The 23196-nt window shown below is 36.1% G+C and overlaps 1 protein-coding gene across 1 annotated transcript in view; it reads right to left on the reverse strand.

Annotated features, from left to right (window-relative positions):
- The window catches only part of FMN2 (formin 2), a gene marked incomplete at its 3' end in the record, with an annotated part of 169831 nt that overhangs the window by 16414 nt on the left and 130221 nt on the right, over positions 1–23196 (reverse strand). The window contains exons 18-19 of the mRNA XM_009329214.1: positions 16363–16414; positions 143–292 (exon numbers count right to left, since the gene is read on the reverse strand). Of these exons, the coding sequence (XP_009327489.1) occupies positions 143–292; positions 16363–16414 (202 nt within the window). The remainder of the gene's footprint in view (positions 1–142; positions 293–16362; positions 16415–23196) is intronic.

Raw genomic sequence — 23196 nt, forward strand, 5'->3', positions numbered from 1 at the left:
ATCTGTTAAAAAAAAAGACTGAGAACACTGAAAAAGGCATTCAATAGGTTGTGTGCTAATGAAGTGAGGCTGACTGGTTTCTGCGCGATTGCTCCCAATAACATTCTCTGAGAAAAGCCTTTGAACAAACAAACAAATGTACCTTTCTTGAAGAATAAGTTTGTTTTCCTTCTTCCAGAAGTCTTTGAAGTCAGAACTGAATTCGTGCCAAATACTGAAGAAAGAATGTGGGGACACCTCTTTCTCTCCCATTTTTGGTTTCATACAGAAATAGGCTGCAGTTTCCAAAAAGCTGTCAAAGAAAGCAAAAATGGGAAATGTTTCAGTACCCACTAATGCAATTTTTTTTGTTGTTTTTCTTACTTAACACTGATATAGTATTTAATTATTCTCGGTAGCAGATCTAAAATAAAAGAATATAAAAACATAACCATTCTGAGCTCTTCGTATACAGATAGATACACAATACAAGATGATTCTTCAGCAAAGTTGTGATCTGGCATTTATCATAGGTTCTGGTTTTGACCAAAATATTTTCCATTTCAAAAGCCAAAACGAATGCGCTGTCCACAGCCCTGCAAATCCAGACATCCACACCTGCCCATATACTGCTTTTCTGTTGTGTTTAAAGCTGTTTTCAAAACACAGAGTCAAAGCCTATAAAGGACTGTAAACAAAGTTCTTCAAGTTCTGTTAGATCTATACTACGACACAACTGGGTAGGTCGCTTAGGTTGAAGCCTACACAGAAATGTTAAAACTCAAACCTGCTGTGTACTAAACAAGAAATGATGCAACAGAAAACTGGGCCAGGAGCAACTGTGCTAGAAAACGGGTGCCCATCATGACTCTACCAGAACGAGCCGACAACCCCTTCTGAGCACAGCAAAAGTAAAGTAGCAGATTAAACACAAAAGCTACACCTCAAGTAAGAATTGCTGCTGAAATGCAAAAGTCGTATTTCCAACAAGGAATGACGACTGTGACTGCAATTAAATTTAACAAATTTCTGAGTTTGAATTGCTTCTATTTTATTTCAAATTTAAAAATATGTAGGAATGTTATAGGAAGCTATGGAAGAATTATTTCAAAAATTAATTGCTTGATTAACTAGTATTCCTTTTTTTTTTTTTTTACTTAACATTCTTAGAAGATCCAGTATTTACAAAACATTTTTCTTAGCTTAAGCTCTACACGGAAGCCTCTGGAGAATTGTTTATTTTATGAAAAATTCTATGGAAAGCTATCTCTTGAAATATAATTGTAGATGCTTTGCTCACTGATCTATTACTACTCATCGACTCCTACGATAATTTTCTATGAAACACACATCACAGTTTTAATCACTTTAATTATGGGAAAAAATGCAATTCCAGTTAAATGGATGGAAATGTCATTTTAGTCACAGAAGTTGTATCTTCATTCATGGACTATTGTAACTGGAGATAGAGTGCTTTGATAGTTGTTATAATTTAAAGAATTTAATGGTGACAACGATATACAAAGATTCAACCATTCAGAAGGGTCAGTCTCACAAAGTCTCTGTGAAACTGTTTGTCCTAGTTCTCAACACTCAATGCTCCAGTTGTTTTCCCCAACATGAAAAATAAATGTCTGCATAAATTATCCTATTTCTCAATAAAAAAGCCTACAGCTTAAAAATTTAACATCAGTTTACCAAATTCTACATAATTTTTCTCTCAATTTGTATTTCATTTTTCCATCTGCTGAAGCAAAATGAAGCTGTTGAGCAACAAAGATGCAGCACAGAAAAATATAAAAGACAAAAACATTCTCACTTTTTAACCCATTGTGTTGATACTCAAATGCCACCTTACCTGAGCGTACCATTTCTTTAGCTCTCTCAGCCTACTGTGGCACTCTGTTCTATAAGTCAGCGCTTGGTTAATAAATAGAATTCCTTTTTTGTGGCTGGGGTTTGTTGTGTTTTTTCAAATGATTTATAGATGAGTGCTACTACTGTAAACTAAAATATTCCATTTTACTTACCTATTTACATTTTTCCCACAGTTTTATACTGGGGAAAATATTTATCATCTCTCCTGTGGTCCCACACAGAATCACTCAAAAAGAATATCCCTGGCATTTGTCAGTTAGCTGCACTATATTTTAAACTTTTTGCCTACTCTCACATATTTTCAACTTTTTGGAAGACTGCAAACATATCAGAGAGATCTTTTGGTTTTCGTCCCAAGCCCCTTCCCCCTGACTTACAGCTCTGGACCTGGTTAGTGGGGAAGTCATATAAAAGGCTCATTTGATTTTTCAGAATGAACTGGCAACATTTTTGAAGCAACATGAGGAATACAGGACAAGAGAGAAATCTGGAGGCATCGGCTGAGTCAATGGCTTATTTTTACGGAAGCTCTTTGAATGAAGGCCAGTAATGATTTACAGAACATAGAAAGATCAGAAGTTCAACTAAGAAGCCTTGTTCTGAGAAACGTGTCTTCAAACCATTCTGCAAATGACAATAATGTGAAAAGAATTTGACAGTGAATGGCCATCCTAAGCAATGCTTCTAAATTTGAGGTAAGGAACTAGAATTCCCTCACAGGAAAACATCGCAAGAAACAGGAAGCCAGGACAAAATGAAATTCATATTGTACAGGACAATGCTCCAAAACCATTGATAAACAGCACTAATATTTATTGTAGATGCAAAGGCTTCCATCACTCTTCAATTATTCCAACTGTCCTCTGGGAGCAGAAGGAGATAACCAATGTTGTTTTCTCTGGTGGCTGAAAATCTCCCTGAGGACCACTTGTATAACCAGTACAACCTTACACATGCATACAGATGTGTTTAACAGCTATAACTTAATTTCTAGGTTTATAGAGAGAAGAGAAATGCTCAGCCAGGTTGCTTGCCTCCCTGGCAGTTACTTTGGGAAGTAAGGGAAATAAGCTGTGAAATGTGAAACAGCAGCAGCGTAGCAGGTTGTCATTGTTAATACGTCACACCTTTCTAACGCCCAGTAACAACACACAAGACATCAGCTGCAACACAGTAAGACTTCAGGGCACAAATCTCCATGAATCAAATATTTTTTCTATATATGCAGATCAAACAGTCAAGACAGTTACTACATTTTTTCCAACCAGAGAGGTCTACACTTATTTAGCAGTTAAGTCTCTTAGAGTATGTTTAGAAGACATATGGAAACCTGCTTGCTATACATTTGATGCTGTCATTTTTGCAGTACAAGACAAAGTGGCATAATTCACACATGAAAGACAAAGCCAATAAAGTGAATCCAAATGTATCAAATAAAAAAACACGCACAGCAATAAATCCTCTATATTACCACACTTTTTAAATATCTGATTTGGAAATGTTTACATATGTCAAACTAGACATATCTCAAAGCTGATTCCAGGAGGGGACACGCATTTTAAATACAAAGAGAAATTTGGATGACATCGACATAACCCCAAGACTAGACATCATCCTTTCAGACTTCAGCCAGGCAGCAAATACCTTTTCTCTGGTGCTTTTCAATAGGGCAGCCCATTCAAATTTTTCCTGTTGATCCTTCAGCAGATTTTGAAACAAAACATCTGCAAATACCATTGATACTGTTCCTGACTATATGTGCAGGCACACAGGCATTTTGAATCAAATAAGGGACTACGGTTCAGGAGACTTTTGTTCCTATACCCAAATTAAGTTCTGCATCATACAACCTTAGGAAACTCATCTGACCTCTCTGGATTTCATTTCACCTATCTGCAAAATGAAACATTTATTACCAAACAGGTAATTGCACAGCTGTTTAGTGTCCATTTCTCAAGTGAAAAAGTTTTTACTTTTCCATACTCTTAGTGAGTATCTTAAAAGAAAAGAATGTGCATTAGAGAAGAGATAGCAGTCATGGAAGAGGGAAGGAAGGGCATGCGAGTTATTTTCAGGGATTAAAAGAGGTAAAGGAGGTCACTGGCTTTGCTTCAAACAGCCTGACTCTTCAAGCGTGATCAAAAATAAGGCAGTGATGTTCACACCACTGTCTTATCTTGACATGGCAAAAGCCAGAATTCTTTTAACAGATTTCAGACTGGGTTTCATATCCCTCATGCTGGCCCTGAAGGAGAATTAAATAACATCAACTCTCTCAAAACAATGGAAGAGTTGCTCATCCCTGACAAGTGAGGAAGGAAATAAGATCAAGAAAGATGGTTAGTTCCTTTTCTCTTCTTCTAATTTCCTTGGTTCAAGTGTTTGTGTAATTCAGAAAAATCACTGCAGACTGACATGACTGAACTCACTGCTTACTCAAACGTGGAAATTTGATGAATGAATCACTGGACTTTTCTGTGTGCTCCCTTGTGTACAACTATGAGACTATGTAAATGATTTTTCTGTTTGGGAAGGAAGGAATGGATGCACTAACAGCCAAACCAAATTTAATCATGTGGGAAAGAAAAGAAGCCATTCACATTGCAAATGGCTCTTTGACAGCATTTCTAGCTAATAGATCTGATCCATTAGAAATATTTTAAGACCAGCTATGGATTATTCAGTTTTTTTCCATTCCATTCTAAAGCCAGTTAGCAAGCAGTTGCAGACAATGTTTCAGATTCAAGTCTGCTGTGTGCAATGCATTGGCCAGTTTATAAATATGTACAACATATGTTTGTACACATGCATGTATGTATGTGAATGTATGCAGTACGTCAAGCAAAAGGAGAGGGAGAGGAGATAGAGCAGCTGGCAACTACAAAAATACTTCTTTTGCTAAAAAAAAAAAAAAAACCAAACCAAAAACCAAAACACAACAATAAGGAGACAAATCAACAATATTAAGCATCGGACAGCAGTAGTTTCATCTCAGCATCATTTGATCAGGCTTCTGTGGCCAAACAAATAGCAAAGTACCCATCGGTACAGACATGCCCTGGCTGACCTTTCTGAGCAATGGTGAACATGTGCACAAACACACATGCATCTGGTTTCCCCAGACTAAGTCACCTGCAAGAGTAAAGATTTGTTTCAATGTGGATTTAAAAGCAGAAAAAAACGTTTCTACAGTTCTGCAAGAGAGATTCTGTACTGTTTAACGGATTATGTACTTTAGTTGAAGTTTGAACCTGGATATTCTTGACTACTTGGGTTTGGCTTTATAAACTGTGAAGCACCATTTATGTCCATTTGAGATTAAGAACAGATAGTCTTAGTGTTGATCCTGTGTTAGTTTTGTGAAGCAGTTGTGTTTCAGAAACAGTTCTGAGTCAGGCAGGAGCTGCTAAAGTACATTTTAGTTTGATTAAAGTCACAAGTAAAATTTAGAACTAAGCATAGTCTACCAAAAGAAAGAAGATAAAAAGGGGAGAAAAGACTATATGTGCCTCTTACTACTTTAAATCTGACGTGAGTTATATTTAAAGCCAAACTGAGTTGGCAGGCATATAAGCCTGTTCAGAGTGTTGATCCTGAACTGATGACTACATAGGGAAGATGAATACAGTATATAGGTATCAGTACTTGCTTCCTGGAAAAGCTAATTGCATGAATTGTCATATTAATTCTTGTTTTGTTTTATAAAGGTACATATTTTCTTTGTGTTTTCAACATTTGAAAGCATTAATGAGAGTTAGTCTTAAGAGAGAATACCAAGCAGTTCAACAAAGTCACACAAAATTCTATAAAATGAAACAGAACCAGCATCCTGGTTATTGAGATAGCACAAGGCTCTGAGGAAACTTAATATGCACCGCATCCTAAGAAGCATCTCATTTTCTATTAACATATTTTGTTGAGGGTCCTCTCTGCCCTATAACTTTATATCACTTTCTTCAGCTTTTTTTTTTTTTAAAGTTTGCCTCCCCTCAGTGCTGTCCCTTATCCTGCATAATTAGAAGTGAGAAAATATAAAAATAAACATAGGTTCATTCAAAATATCCAGTACTTAAATGTTGGTAAGAAATTTCTTGGGGTCCTTCCCCCCCCCCTTTTTTTTTTAAGTAAGAAAAGTATCTTTCCTATATTAAAAAGAAAGTTGAGATAATATGCCAGCTTAAGTCAGCTGCCAGAGTCATTAATCTTTTCTTTCATTTGCCAGTTTATATTGTGTAACTATGGATTTTGTAATATTGTTCCTTAGAAAACAAAGATCTCAAGAGATTTTTCCTTTCCTCTAAAAAAAACCTGCCAAAAATTTGCAATGTTTTGAGTCCTAAGTCATCTCCCTCATCTCTAGTCCCTTGCCTCCTATAAATTCATATTAAACAGAAAAGTGTTTTACTGCTCCAACTAGATGAAAATTAACAGCTTCAATAACAAAAAAAATCTTCTACCTTTGAGGTACCATTTTTTCCCCACAGAAAAAGCCCAACAAAAAGTATCCAAAGTAAAGAACAGGAAATTATGTTTTGACAGGCCAGCCTGCCTTGTTCATGAGAATTTTGATTCCTATCCCCCCCCCCCTCCAATACTAGGAATGCTTTATAGCTTTAATATTCATCAACAATGATCAATATTATCAGTTCTACACATTGATTAGTAACACAAATGCACAACTTAGGTATTTTATACTTTATGCCATACACTGAAGGCAGCAGACCCAGTAACTGAAGCAGAGCATATACTGTGACACAGATTGTTAAATTCAATAGGTATCACGAATATAACCTTGCACTTAAATATTTTAGGAAAACTAAAATTTTTAGAGGACTGATGAACTCATGGAATTAGCTATGAATAAAACCTTCACATATCAGATTGCCATTTCAACCTCAGTTCAAACTGTGATTCCAGGCCCTTATATTTACATCATTCAATGGGTGGGTATTTTTTTTAGTCCTGTCTTTCAGGAACAAAGTCCCTCATAATAGGACTAGCAAAGTAGCAAAATAATATGGCCATAACTAATTTAAATCATAGGTTTTTTGGAAGGTGAATTTGAGCACCCAGATTTTCACAATCTGTTTATTTTAGAAATTAATTTTATCAGGTCCAGATTAAGGTATATCGGCTGGGCATGATGAAGAAATTTGTCACATCACTTGTTGTTGCTTATATCTTCTGGAAACATTAGGTTATCACGGACCACAGTTAACACTACATCTTAAAAGTATTCTTCAAGATTTTCCTTCTCTGGTTTTATTATTTATTTTTTCTTATTATTTTTATTCTCATTCTTCTCTAAAACACTAGGCTACAACCTGGTCCCTGTATATGCTTTGTTTTGGTTTGGTTTGGGGTTTTTTTGCATTGCTCTGATGTAAGCAAATGCTCCACTTCTGTAACAATGCCATCTCTTATCCGAGGTGACACAGGATTAGGTGCTAAATTATGTCACAAACAGGATGGAGCTATCTTGGCAGACAGAACTTTTCTGATGACAAAAAAATACTGTGTTTAAAAAGACATTCTGCACAGACTGAGTCAGCCTCCAGCCATCTGAAAATCAAAGGTCAGGAAATATAGGTTAGAGGTGTTTTTGCTACCTTCACTATATCATGTACAAAGTATTCATCAGCCACAGCTCACCCAGTAATCAGGGTTTATGTGAACCCAAATTCTATTATGCATATTTAAAGGTTTTGTCTCTGTTCAAGAATATTATTCAGATTAAAATATGAACTGAGACAATACATTAGAAACAGAGCTAACCTTGGGTTCTTTTTTGTCTCTGACAATTGTATTCTAACAGGCCACTCAGAGAAAAAAGTGAACATTTTTTAGCATGACTCTTCTAATGCATTTTTAATTTGCATGTGTTTTCTCCTGTCATTTTAAAATGACAGTTTTAAACAGGTTCAAACTTTTGCTCAAAAACTGGGCTTGAGGTATTTACAGTTCCCTAGATGCATTGGTGTTAGCTGCAATGCACTGTAATCTGCATGCTTTGCATGAACGTGTAGGTTCTCTTTCTCGGAGTTTAATACTTTTAATTTTATGTTAGCGTGGATATCATGCCCATGCATGCCAGCTAAGCTGTTATGTAGACACATGGATAACTCTGTGCTAAACTGGGCATATACAATATGAGCATGCGTAAAACAGTGTAATGTAATTGTGTGCACTGGAAAGTCAGGCCCAGTAACATATCCAAGAGAAAACTATTTTTCTCTCTTAAAAAGACTAACATATGAGCTTCAAACATATCAAATAATCCTTGGCCAGTTGAACTTGAAGAAATAATAAGGTGCCAGTAGACACAGAATACAGTGGTAGAATGACTTTCAACAACAGTGATCTGACACACAAGCTGCTAGCCTCAGTGCTGTAAGAAACAGCTAAATGCCTCATGTTAAAGCCCAACTTGTCTCCAGGTGTTTCTGTTAACACACGTCATCTTCACTGTCTAGTGCAATAGAAGCTTTCTGAGCAATAATTATTACTTAAAGAGGTTATAATTACATATGGAAGTAATGTAACTGTTGTGTACTAAATATTGTGTTAAAAGTTTTATTATGTTTTTTCAATTTATTGATGTCAACCTCAGCCTTGCAATCTGCCTGCTCCCCTGGTATGGTTCACTTTCATAACTGAAATTCATGCAGGGTCAAGGTCAGAGTTACCTAACAAAATAAGAAGAAATTTGCCTTAAACCTAGAGCGGATTATTTAGATATCTGGACAGAAACCACACAGATGCTTTACCAGATTTCATGTACATATAATATTAACCCACGCTCTAAGAATATAATCCAGCATAGATTAAATTTAACACATGTGCATTTACAAAAACACACTCTAAAACTAACAAGTGAAATGAATCTACAGGTCTGATTGGGAGTATTGTCATGTGCTCTTTCTATTTTGGTGCTCAAGTCAAACAGGTTTCAGTTTCTATTCTTTGAAAATTATAGAATAAAAATGCTCTGAAATACTTGGGTATTATAGAACATTCTAGCATTTTAAATGTTCTGTGATGCAGTTTCATCTTAACCCTTCGGGGTTGCTCTGAAGAGTGTTCTTACTTAATTCAATGTACAAGAGCTCTCTCCTTAACATGCATGAACACAGGATTCCCTAACATCATCAAAAGCCAGCACAACTATGAATGGAAGAAATCCAGCCTTTGGAGAAGACAGAAATGTTCACAGGGGGCTTTCATATTCTTAGAATCAATTACAACAAAATCCCATGATAACAAATTGAAAGATTTCAAAATTTGGGTTGATGATGTCAGATTGAAAAGGTCTTTACATGTATTTTTCAAATGTTAGGCATTTCTGATTGACCTCCCGACTTATCCCAATACATTCTCTTCATAATAGTGACAGTATCTTTGTTTAGATGAGTAGAGAAAAACAGGTAGCATTTTCTATAAGGATCAAGTTTAAATGAAAATGTGGCAGCCATTGAAATTGATGGAAAGATTGCCACAAGTAACCATATCACTCTGGATATGCGAATCATTGATATTCACATATCCAAGCAAAGCTAAATAAACCATACTCCTTTGGCCTAAGAACACTCTCTCATGTCTGGAGGAGCTGTTCCCATCCCTTCCAAGGATTACACGAAGGCTTCATGGTGTTTCTGGTCTGGGATGACCATTGCCCTAGTTGCTTCTTTTGGGGTGGAGAAGGAACTTTAACCTCCTCAACAGACTGATTAAGGTAAAACCACCTTTCAGGCAGCAGTTGAGAAAAGAAGTGGGTGCAAGTTACCCCATGAGAAGCGTTCATTTAGGGAACAGTGCAGAAAGGCTCTGGCTCACTAAAGCTGTTTCTGAATCTAGCTTGTTAAGGAAGACAAGAAACAAGGCAACGAGGCCGAGGAACAAACTGAGGAAGAGTAAAGAGGCAACAATTTTTTTCCTAGTCATTTAATCTCCATACGTGACAAGCACAGTGGGGTTTCAGCAGTAGGCTGAGGCAAGACCTATACTGTGGAGGGGCTGATGGCAGCCTCCCATCAGCTGGAAATTATTATGGCAGGAATGACCTATATTGTACAAGTTATTACTGGATAGTTCCCAGATGAGTTAATGCAATTGTGACCTAATTAAACCACATCCCTGATGTTCTGCTTTACTATTTGCATATACATGACAACAGCAATATAATATAATAATCCTTAAAGTAAATCTTAAAATACAGCAAGGAAGAAAGCAACAACTGTAGTGGCAAATCAATGTAAGAGAGTAAAAGCAGAAGTGTTATCCACATTTAAGTCACAGTCATTGCAGATGCAAACACTATACTGTGAAGGTCTTAGGAAACAATCTAACTAAACAGCTCAGGTAGACAGTATGCTGAAACATAATCAGAAGCTGATGCACAATGGGGAGGCACTGGAGCTAATCACACGTACACACATACACAAAAGCATTTTACTTTAGCTGTAACAGCTCAAGAGGAATATCTTGAATTTTTGAGGACTACTCAGTGAAACCACCTGCTGGACATAAACTGGAGGTCAAAACAATGTACCACATTTAAAGATTTTAATTTCTGTATTTTTTGCATTAATTTTGTTAGTTACATGATTCTTCTCTTAGTTTTTTCTAATCCTGAATTTAATGCTATAGCATTGGGTATGATCAGACCCCAGTTATTTTAACTATATTGTTATCACTGTTACTTAGCTGTATTATTATCAATGCCACTTAGCTGTGTAACTGTATTTGCACCTTAAACTAATATCCTTTATCTTTTACTGTAAGATCTAAGAATAGGTCCTCTACATAAACTGTAGAATAAATTGCATAAAGATGAATTTATGTTGCAGAATATTAGGTCTCTGAATTGTACCCCAGTCTGTTAAAAGTTTATTACCATTTGTTCATACTAGCACTGATTGTCATTAAATGCAAACTAATTTAAAACAAATAAAATAATTTTTTTTTTTTAAGCAAGCAGCCCAACATCTTTAAAAGAAAAGATAATTTTCTCACTGATAAAAATCAATCGTGCAAATGGTTAAGGACTTGCAGTCATTTGGCAAATATTTTCAGAAAAGGACAAAGACTTCATCTTTCAGGGAAAGATCAATGACCCATATTTCAGAAGAGACTTTCTGACATAACTGAACTGCCGGCTAAGTTTCCATTACTGCATATTTACAGGCCCTGATATTTTGTCAGAGGCAGGATACTAAACTAGAATGATCCAATCTGTTTAACAGTCTGTAAGCTTCTTCTATACACATTTCCTTTGCTCACCAATTATTTACTTTTTGCTGATGCAACTAATGTATACCTACAGTCTGAAATGTATTACCATGAGCAATTCAAGTCTGCATGCTGGGAGCCACACAGCGAGAAAAGAGACCTAACAGTAAAGGAACCAACAAAGGATGAATGGCCAAAGAGTAGTGAAAGATGGAGTCCAACAGCATATTCTTGCCTTTCAGTTAAAAGTGGTGTGGTGTGTTTTTTTTAAACTACATACCTCTCTCCATTCTGAGCTTTTCACCACTTTATTTCAATCATTAACTCAATTTTCACTTTAACTTTACAGTTCACTTTTGGAAACAATCCAAACCATTGTGTAGAGGGTGGTGAGGCAGGAGGAACATTTACTGTTTTAAAGGATTACCAGACTTAGGTGCTACATTTCTAGGTGTTGCTTTTCAGCAGTGCCATTGTACCATACTGTCTGCTATTTCTCTAAGTGTCATCAACTTGTCAGCTCATAAGCAGGTGTAAAGCTTTGTTTCTCTCCAAGTCTCATGTTCAGTGAAGCCAATGGAAGTCTGCAAAGAGTGTTGTGTCAGGAGTACTTTTTTTGCAGGGAATTTAAAGGTAAACATTTCTCTCCAAAATTAACGTCATTTGTTGCTACAGCAAAGAAAGCAAAAACACATTGCTAAATGGATTATTAAAAGTCCTGAAAACAGAGAGGTGCCTGGGAGGCTGCACTCAGGAAGCACTTAAAAGACGAAAAATCACTGGAATGTGCAAGTAATGGGGGCAAATTATAAAATAAACCAATAAAAATATCCTGACACGGGAAGATGAGTGTTCCATACCCAGCCACACACATCCTAAATTCCCCAGTTGATATTTATGTCAGAAGGCAGAAAGTCCTCTGTTTGACTTTTTATAAAACAAATATATATTCTCATAATGCATTGAGATTTACTGAAGAACAGATTAAATTCTCAGATTTGAGAAAATCAATGAGGTACACAAAGCCATGATAGTGAGCGGCATTTCTGTCTATCCAACCCTCATTAGGCATCACAGCAAGAAAAACAGGTGAACAGTTTCACCCCAAACCAAGCTATCGTTGTATGGGACTGTTGTCTTAATGACCTATGTTATCACTTCAAGCAGGGTTATGCTACCTGAAATATTAGAAATAAAAGGATCTGTGATGTTCTTAAGAGATTCTCAGCATACATTGCCTCTCACATGAGTGTAGTATGAGCAAACATAAACTAAGCAATTTTCAGTGCTACTGCACTGAATTTAGAATCCGATGCTTCATTGTTTGAGAGATAGCAGGAAGAATTGAAGATCATCTGACTGTGTCTCAGGTCTAAAACAAACATCTCTAGTTCAATTTGTGAATGATTCCTGAGGTGTTATGCCAGGAAGAGACAAATCATTGCAGGTGGAGGAGAAGAAAAAAGAAAAAGATAATCTTAACTATTTCAGTGGAACAGAGATCAGTGTTATCATCTGGATTTATTTTCTTCTAAAAAAAGACCTTAATCTGGAAGCCTTCCAAGGAGATCAGAACTCAATACTGGGTAAGGTATTATAAAAAAGTAATAAAGCTATTTATTTTACATGTAATTTATAAAATTACTTTACATGCAATTCCTTCATAGCTATTCAGCTGAATAGAGGTAGCAAGGCAGAGAATTAGGACCTTCAGCTGCACTGAATGCTGTTTCTGGTAATGCTAGTCAGGTTGTTTAGCTGTTGCTTCTTCAGAAATGAAGTGCAAGAAGAGGAGTAACTAGCTCATTTCTGATTATAAACCAGCAAGATTATACTGCTGCTGTTGCTATGGCCTTTTATCCTAGCATGGTAAACAAGACATCAGCTACCATATTACTTTTGATAATAACTTCGATGCAATCTTGCTTCCTACTTGCTGTGGATACTATGTTCAAACTCTATCTTGTTCTAAAATTGTATTAAGCATACCTGGAAACAATAGTGCTTCTAATTTTTTCTTCCTGCTTAAAGAAAATCACATCTTGAAAGATTAGAGATATTTAAAGCTAAGTAAATGAAAATACAGAAAACAGAGAATGTATTTGGTGCTTGGTGGAAAGTGTGCTGTATCTCCCAATTTTCAAAGATGCTAAATTTTAACTATAAAGTTGTTTAAATGTTATATACAGCTGTGTAAATTGAGCATATAGCTATGCATCTTGGAACAGAGGACATAATCTAAAATTTAAAAAAAGTGCCAAACTGTGGACTCCTAAAAACCCTCCTCTCCCTCTCCTGTTTTACTTCTTTCCCCTCCCCCCAAACCAGTGTTTTTTACTTTAACTTGTCAAGTATTTCACAGTTTCTCAAGTATTTAGCAATGAGGATCTAATTGGAAAGTGCCAGGTTCTTTCTTATTACACTTTATCAATATTGTTAAGGGAATGATGTAATTGTTTGGGGTTTGGTGAAGACATTCCATGTCACTTCAGTGTTAATACCAGGCTGGAGCCTTCCTTGTCTGCCTGCGTAAGCTAGATAAACACAGACCTGTGTGCTTTCTTCTCATCTCAGGATACTTACTCAGAGAGATCTTGGAACATATGCCTATTGCGAGCTAAACATTTCACTTTTCATTTTATCCATGTGCCAGAAATCCATTCCTTGGATAAACACTTTACATACTGACACTCTTAAAGTCACTAAACACGATAAATAAAGAGAGAATACATCATTTCAAAACAGATTAAACATTTTCTCACTTGTGACAAATGAACAGCTATACACTGCATGGAGTCCCCGGAGCAGACATTCCATTTTCTTTGTCTTTATTTTGTGTGGAAGATTAACTTTCCATTTCAGCTCATCTATTGCACAACTGAGCTTTTCTAAAATACACATTGCTGCATTTTCCCCAAATCATTATTCATTTTGGTTGTTATTGCTGCAAGAGCTTTTCTTTTAGACTTTCGTATTTTTATGGAGATATCAGCGTTAATATTTTGTGTTCAAACTAACAAAAAAAAGAAGAAAATTTGTAGTCTTTACTGAAAGCTAAAGAAATGCTATCACAGGGTAGACCTGAACTTATACATGGGCTGAAGTTATCCACTTCAAAAAGGAAAATCCAAGCACGTTAATCACATTAATTTTGCTCCATCTAATCCATCACTTTTCCTTGCACTACTTGCTTGTCTAGTCATCCTGTGCATTGCTGTTCTACCTATGATTAGCCAAATGTAACTAATCTTTTATTTAGCTTTTTAAGCTCTCATCTTCTTTTTCCCCACCCCCACCAAAAAAGATCCCAAGCATTTTATTTCTAAGCCCAATTAAGGATCTTAGTGAAATAAACACACATAATACTAAAACTGTACCATGAAGTTATCTTCAATATTTTAAAATACCACTAATCTGATTAAGAATTTCAGTGGCAAGGTGGAAGAAAGAAAGAGAAATGTAGCCTAGATAATAGTAAAAAAATAACTTTGCCCTAATGTTGTCCTAGCATAATTCCTCATGTGTTCCACAAAAGGTTTTGCGTGTGATGTTATCCTTGCTAGATATTCACAGTAAAGAGGAACAATGAAGCTGAATTTTCTTCTTTGACAAACTACTATGTAAAAGGAGCTGCTGCACTCAACATAGTGGGAGAAGAAAGAAATAGGACAAGTTGGAAGGAGCAGACCAAGCTCAATGAGAATCCAGGGAGCAGTTTGCTTTCTTCCCCCATATTGTGGATGCTAGATATACCAACAGGAAGTTTTTTATTTGATGGTTCCAGTGCAGTCAGGGGAAAAAAATAAGAATGGAGAGTGAATTAGACACCAGAAGACAGTGACAAGTCACAAGATTTCTGAACAGACTGCAGATTCCCCTTGTCCTTAGAAACATGTCTGTTTGGACATGTAGTCTAATCCATTTTCCACAGGAGAAACAGTTTCCTTAAAAGAGCAGTCTCTTCTCGTGACTGCAGTTTCTTCTCTCAAAGTTTTATTGTGAAGAAGATTTTTAAGGATAAGAATTATGTAACTCAGCAGTTAAACAAACCTAAAAATGTCAGGCATGCTTTTCATATACTTGAGCAATAGGTATGATACTAAGCCAAAGCAATACTCCCTTTGTTCCATTTCTTCCATCATGATCCCGCATCACCGATGTACCACTCAAGGACCTACCATCTTCTTACAAGTAAGAAGGGAGCTTCTTGTGGCAGAGGAACATCCACTCTCCCCTGGGCTTCCTTTTCAGGTACTATCTTTAGTACATGGCCCAAGGAAATAGACAGAAAATGTGGTGCTGTACCAGGAAAGATGTCAACTGCACTGTGGCATTACAGAAGGTAGCAAATTTGGGCATCGGGGCCACAGAATGGCTAACAAACCATAGGAAAAACTAGAACCTTTTATAGTGGTATATTTTACTGGAATCCTATTGAGACACTTTCCAGGTCTGGGAATATATAATGAATATATTCATTAGCATATATTCAGTGGCAGTTGTAGCTAGTACAAAAAGAAGATGCTATTTTTAGCGAAAGGAAAACAAACGCAGACTGTCAGTTTCACTAAATCTGGACTATAAATGTTGTGTGTCTTCTTTTGGTCCTTTGCTGGGACAGATAAAAATCTGTCCCATTTAAACATTGCTTCTGGAGAACACTGCCAAAAAATCAGAAGAAACCGCAAGTTGTGCAATGCAGTGAAGTTCCCAATTTTGAAAACTCTCTCAACTGCACACATCTGTAACAAAATTTAATGAAGTATTTTGCTTTTTGCCACAAAAAACTATTTGAAGATCTATTAGCAATTCTACAAAGGAAGTCACATTTAATTATACATATCATTAGTACATTAAAAAATGGTTTCCATTCTTTATTTTAAAGCACATATTTTATAAGCACAGGAAATGTTACCTCATGAATAACAGTTGTCTGGGGAATACTACATGTCTGTCAAATCACTATGATTCTGGTGTAGTACAAACAGTTTTCTCTCAGTCCAAATGGTATATTCTGAATTTATTTGTACATAAGGTACATGCATTTTCCAAAAGACAGGCATCATGTGCAATATTTCTCTAAAGTTAGGCTGCATGTCTATATTCCTTCAATTTTTTTTCCTAATTGTCAAACTAAAATTGACAATAAATATCACTTAGTTTTCTGAGTGCATTTATTTCACTATTCAATAGTAAGATAATGCTGGCTACCAATACAGCAGCTTCTACCAAAACACATTTTTCAAAGAAAGGTTTTACTGCATTGTTCTTTCTTACCTTTTATGTGCTTCTGTCAGTGACTTCTCTTCATTTTCTTGGTCTATTTTAGCTGTAAAAATACAATCAAAGAATTAGCTATAAGGTAAAAGATAAAGATTTTTTTCAGGATAATGTTCATTGTAAATACATCTTGTATAAAATGTATAGAAACCACCTGAGGTTGCTGTACTAATGTACAGCAATTCTGAAAGAAAAACCAAAAAACCCCCAAAACCACACAAACAAAACTACATTAATTTTGATATCCCTATTAAAAAACAAAACAAAACAAAACCCACAACCACAAAAAAAACCTCGAAGCAAGTTTTGAAAATTATGAAAAAAATCTTGCAGTAATATAAACAACAACCAAGTCCTGAAAGTGATTTAAAAACAGATCTGAAAGAATGATTCTGAAAACGTAACAAATATGGGAACTGGTCTACCAAGAGGAGGAAAAGCTGAGTGAAGAACAGGACGGATTCAGCCTTATAGCTTTTCTAAAAGTTGCTTGATAGTTACAAATAAAAGGTCTCTTCCTTCTCCTTGTGCATACCATCTCCCTGCACACACATCAGTGAAGTACTAGAGCCATAGTGGGCCCATATTGAAAACATGACTGGTTTTATATGAAGGAAATTATCATTTGGTGATCATGTGAAGGAAATTAAAAATACGAAACTGTCATTGCCACCCATTGGTGATAAATGATCTATTTGCCATGTGTTCTCTCATATTTTATTTTGTACCTAAGTTAAGTGAAATGGGTATTCTGATACACAAAGTCTACAAGAGCATGCATATTAACTTAGGCATCACCAATGTGCAAAGTGATAGTACAAACTGCTCTGTGCATGTGTGCTTAGGTGAGATTTATACTTATATAGTCAATTCAGGTAGCACAACTTAAATCCCGTTTAAGATCTGCATGCTTTAGCCAAAAGCATTTTAGTTTGGAACTTGATTCCCCTTTTCAGTCTGCTGGACTACTGGCCTGCTAATTTGCAAGCAGAATTTTAAGATTCCCAAGGGTCAGTGGGTTTTGGGACACGAAGAGGCTCTGTACTGTCCTGGAAACAAATGTCAATGGTACAGAATTCATACAGAAGTCTAAAAAACAAGAATAAACCTTTAAGCTATTTTTCATTCCACTTTCCCTATGTAGCTCTACAACAATAATTCATTAAAATTATTTTTCTACATTGTAGACACACTGCCTTTGAAAAAGGAAATCCTGATTTTAAATTTAGCAAAAATGAGAAAGGCAATGGAATTATTAGGGAAAAAAGATAACCACTATTTTTCCGTTACAATGTTTCAATTAACAGCACTTTATATACATATACTAACAGTAAAATAGACATGTGAAATCTGTAGCAAAGATACACAAATGGAGTTTCCCTGTACTTTCCCCAGTCAGAACAAGGATCAGAGCTATGTCTGACGCTGCAAATGCTTTTTATTAGTAGTAATGTAGTCTGCTGAGTAGGGTGAGCAGTGCCTGGATGTTTGCAGCAGCAAACATTGTATTTAGTAATCGTTACTTGAAGACTTGGGCTCCACCATTGTTTTGCTGAAAGTGAAAAAAAACCCAGCAAACCACAGAAAACTTGAGGGAGAGCTGGGTAAATGTTCTCAAGGAAATTCAAGAGCACATGAAGTCTGCCTGATTACAGGTTTCAGTACCGACTTGAAACTCAGCCCAGATTCTTCAAAAGGTTTGTGAGGGCTCACAACCCTTTTGAGTGAACTCGGGCCCAGTGTTGAGTGAATCTGGGCTGACTTAGAGTTTTTCTTGAAAGCCTTGCCTTGCTTTGGATATGAAACCAGGTGAAACCTGGCAGCTTTGACAGAATTTCATTAATTTTTTTTTTTCTTTTCATACTTCAATCCTGAAAGTCAAGGTATGACTTGTAAAACCATACAGTGCAAGAGAGAAGAAACTGCACACAAACTCCCTGGATGGAGGGAGATCCAAAATCTAATTCTGCATTAACGCTTTCACTAAGTATCTGTGGATACAACTTTTAAAATAAATAATTCCATTAGTGAAAAATGTAATTTGGACTCCTCTCAGTTAAACAATGCTTGGAAATGGAGGCTAGCAAGTTCCAGCCTAGGACAGTCTTTTAGTACATACGTCATATTCGTAGAATATAACACTTTTTATGATTTCCAGGATTGATGAGATATAACATAATCTGAGCTGTCTAGTTTTGTTTTTTCTTCCTTATTTCAACTGTTCTGCACATGCTTACAAACAATTATTTACCCACCAACAATGGAGCAAATATCTCACAATTTACTTTTTGAAAGAGTGCAAGCACAGCATATTACACTAGGCTTATCAAAGCATGCCAGAATGTTCCCATTTTGGAGTAAGTTTTGTTTCAATTAAAAAGGAAAGTTACTATGGTCCAGAGAGGAAGAAAAAAAAAAAAAAAGCTTCAGGTATCTGTACTTTTAATCATTTCATAGAGAATGGGTATTACACAATGAAAAGAATCTTGAGAATCTCTGAATGATTCAGGTGCATGTAATAGCTTTTTTAAAAAAGTAATAAGTACATATGCATAAGGCAGCTACCATACCCACAGAAAGATTTCATCCTGCATCACATCACCTCTTGGCATTAAACAGTCTTGCAAGGGAAGAATTTTCTCTAAAAAAGAATTCCCTTGTAGTCTGTTCCAAATACGTGATGACACTTCTAAACCTTTTGCATGTTATCAAAAGGATATTATTCAAGTGTAAATCTGACTTGCAATCCATTTGCTTTTTCATTTTTCTAGACGTAAGTTAAAGAAGAGTATGAAAACAATTCTGCTTCCACAAACAGGTGGCACCAGTGAAAGAGAAGAAAATATGGTATGTACACTCAGGGAGCCATCCCTGTCCAAAGAAAATATTCAGATGACTGCTTTTGCACTAGTATACAGTAAACATCTGAAAGCTGTGGACAATGGCTAGTCAAAGGCATGCATTGAGATTTAACCAGCAATGCAAGAAAGCCTCCTGTTATCAAAACCACAGAAGTCTTGCTATCACCTGGATACAATGGAATAACTATTAGATGTTGAAGCAGCTGGAGGTTCCTATAACTTCTGGAACTGGCCACTAATATGATCACCTGATATTAGTAGTTTTTGGTATTTTGCTCTGAACTCATCGCCCCATTGGTAAACTGCTTTCAACTCATTTTTCCTCTTTGAGTAGGGGAGGAAAAGAAATTCGGAGTTATGACAGATTCAGTTGAAGTGTCCCAGAGTGCATTAGACTTTACCATTTCATTCAATATAATGCATCTTTACTGTCATTTCTTCCTCCAAAGCAGTTCATCACAACTGTAAATAGGGTGCCTGAAAGGCACCAGTTTGGCATTCTTCCTTCTTGGCAGCCTATATCAATTAGATGCTAAGTACCAGCTGCGAGGTGTCCACCTTGGGAGAACAGTCTTGGGAGAAAAGTGTATTTCCTTTTACAAAAGAGAACTCCTCCAACAGGTGAAGTAAAAAGGAGAAAATCCCTACTCGCTCCACAGTGATCCTACCATGGCAATGGCTGATACAGGAAAATTGGTCATTTCCAGGGATACCATGATAGCTGAGCACATCTGAGCGCTCTGTTCTGCCACTAAAATTTCTCTCTATCTCTGTCCTCAAGAAGCAAGATTACTTCAGAAAGTGTCATCGATTTTCTTTGAAAAACATTAAAAGAAGTCCTGTGGTCATGCAGTAGCCATATCTGCTTTCATATATATTCGGAATCTGTCAGCTGACCATAGCAGTGACTGCTTGCAGGCTTTTCTGACAGATGTAGGAGTTCCTGCTCTTAGGTCAGTTATCTTTCCCAAATGAAAATATTCCATGTTTTATTGACTCATCACCTTTTCTCCAATCCCCTGCTAAGAGTAGTTTTCTTGATCCTTGACACTAACTTACGAAACCACCTCCAAATACACTGTTCCAAATCTATTAAAGACTATATCATACCAGGAAATCCTAGCCGCTATATTTCATGTAACGCATCAGTAAGTAGAGGTAAAACTTAGGTTTATATCTCTGCCTGCATACACTCAATATGTTGTAGGGCTTTATATGCAGCTCCCATAATCCTGAAGGCATATACATTCTGTAAAATCTACTGAAAAGGATATAGCTGAAAAATAACCTCAGGTCATATTGAAAAACATTGCCATATCGAAAAAAGAACATTTTAGAGTGAAAGTGACCTCTCATGGAGCAAAGCTGCCTTATCTACTATTTACAACATATACTGAATTAATTATCTTTTCACTTTTTCTTTTAAAAGCATCTTTAATGCCTTCTTATTGGGTGATGCTCCACTGTTTGCCTGCTTTTTACATTAAGATACCTTCAGATTATTTAAAGATGGTGTTGCTTTAGAGCAAGGTGTATATTTCCTAAATACTTTATATATTTTGTCAAAATTCAAGTACATTCCTTCCTCCCTACGTCATTCCTTACCAAGCATGAGGACTGTACTATATCCAAGACTCTTCAATCAATTCTTTTAACTACAGGGTATATGTATTTTTTCAAAATTTACTCACATCAGATGTTCTAATTTCTATCTTATCACTTTTTGTATTTGCTTAAATTTACTGCTTGATGTTTTATAATTGGGGCATAAAACTTGATTTCATGCAATTCAAGATGAGCTTTCCAACAAGGCCTCACAAATGAAGTCTAATTAACTTAATTCACAAAAGCTCTGTCGTTATCAGCATATACCCACATTCCAGAATGATACATGTCATTGTTCCATGTGTTTGCTCTTCCAATTCTTTTAGATTAGAGTCCTGCAAAGATTACATATAAATTTCTGCAAAGGCACGTATATGAATAGCCATACTAAAGTGACCTATGCATTTATGAAAACCTGAATCATCTCACAAAATTGAACGTGAGAAATATACACAGGCATTCTAGAAAATAATGGTCTTTAGCTGAACAGTATAATTCACTTTTCTGCAAATAGTCCTTTTTTTTTTTTTTTTTCCCTTTAAGAAGCCTAGAAGATTAAATTAAATGAAGAGCAGTTCAAAGGTAAGGACATAAAAGCCATTTTTTGACCACAAATCGTCCCCTCCAACCTCAATGGCAAGTGTCATTTCAGACCTATTATGCTAAAATCTCTGCAGGAATCAAGCCACTCTGTGAACAAAGAACATTGCCAAGTATCTTCTCATTTTCCGTCCAATAAACTTTCTATATTAGTTTCCTCCACATTTAGCCATTGTACCTTCTGCATTAAATCTGATTTTTAAAAAAGTTATTTACATGAATATATCTATTTTCTGTATGTACAGACTATTTTCTGTTTGGACAGATATTGCATATAACATCTGTTGTCTCTATTATCAGTTGTTCCAATTTCTTGTTTGAAAGTGCGACATTTCACTCTTCATCGTCACTTCTAAAGGATTTAAAAATCTTAAGAAATATTTGACTTAAGACTAACTGGGAGTCAAAGACTTACAACAACTGTTTTAGACTGGGACTATTCTGCCCCTGTGCTATATACATATTATTGAAAAGCAGTGGAATTTTTAGAAATCAGTTTGTTTTTTTTTCAGTAAAAACATTTCTAACATTTTTACAAACCCTTGCTGCAGATTTACCATGATCTTTAAAGAGGACGTATGTTTTTCCACAGTGGTGCTGAGTGAATAGTAGATGGTACTTTGAAAATATACCAAATATCTCCTCTGGCAGAGCCACAAACCTGGAAAAAATCCCAACAAAACAAAACTAAAAACAAAACTGAGGGATAGACTTTCTTAAAAAGCATATGGAATGTCAGGTGGTTCACCTGTCACTGCTGACCCAGCTCCGCTAAGATCTGAGGACCTGAGGTGCCTGACAAAGGCCATGAGGATACCTTCTGTAGGTATCTCATGCATGTGACTAGGACAGAAAGAAAGTGAAGATAGAGAGAGAAAATGCTAGAGGAACTACCACCACAAGCAGGGGCATGTAGTTACACTGGTATTATTAGGGTCTAAGGTTGAAGTCTACAAGACCTCTGCCAGAGCTCCTTAAAGAATTCCTCCATTCTCCTTGGTAGTACATGTACTTTTAAATGCCCCCAGAAAACACCAAAATAATACTTACAGCTATTTTATTTGGCAATCAGCATACTATTTAACACTGTGTTTTGAAATACCTTGAAATACCAAAGCAGAATAGCAAAGACACCAGAATCAGTAGAAAGCTCTTGAGGAAAACCTCTTTCTTCCCCCCTTTAGACTGCTGAATGTGTTTTGCCTCAATTTTTGGATTTTATTGTTTTTTGTTCTCTTTGCATGTTTTATTTAATAAGACTAATGTGGTTGGGGACACGAGTGGCCCTGGGAAGAACTAAGTAGCCATTTTAGATGGAAACTATCAACAAGGAAGTGGGTTTTGGGGAAGATTGTAAAGAAAAGTTAGATGATCATTAATTTTTAAATAATGACAGGGGCTCATGCTTAGTGGCTTTGTCAAAAAAAAAAAAGCATTAAAACTTAAGCTTAAAATTGAATATGCAATAATACCAGGAATTTAGTGAGAAAAATAGACTCAAAGGTAACAGTTAATAAGAATTATCAGTGTCCTTTATGTGCAAATGTACTAGATAAGCATAGTCACAAAACAAGTAGACCCTTTGGTTCTGATTCAGAAATTATTCCAAGTAGACCTTGTAGGTCTACTCAAACAGCATTCAAACGCCCTCTCAGAGCTTTTGTTCCACCAGAACATATTGTTGTTGGTTTGTGGTATGATCTTGACCCAGTGATTACTGTCTGTAGTCACCGTCTGGCCCCAAACCCTGTTGCAATTTAAGCTA

This window comes from Pygoscelis adeliae, unplaced genomic scaffold (assembly GCF_000699105.1).
Source record: "Pygoscelis adeliae isolate BGI_AS28 unplaced genomic scaffold, ASM69910v1 Scaffold77, whole genome shotgun sequence".
In the NCBI taxonomy this organism is placed as follows: Eukaryota; Metazoa; Chordata; class Aves; order Sphenisciformes; family Spheniscidae; genus Pygoscelis; species Pygoscelis adeliae.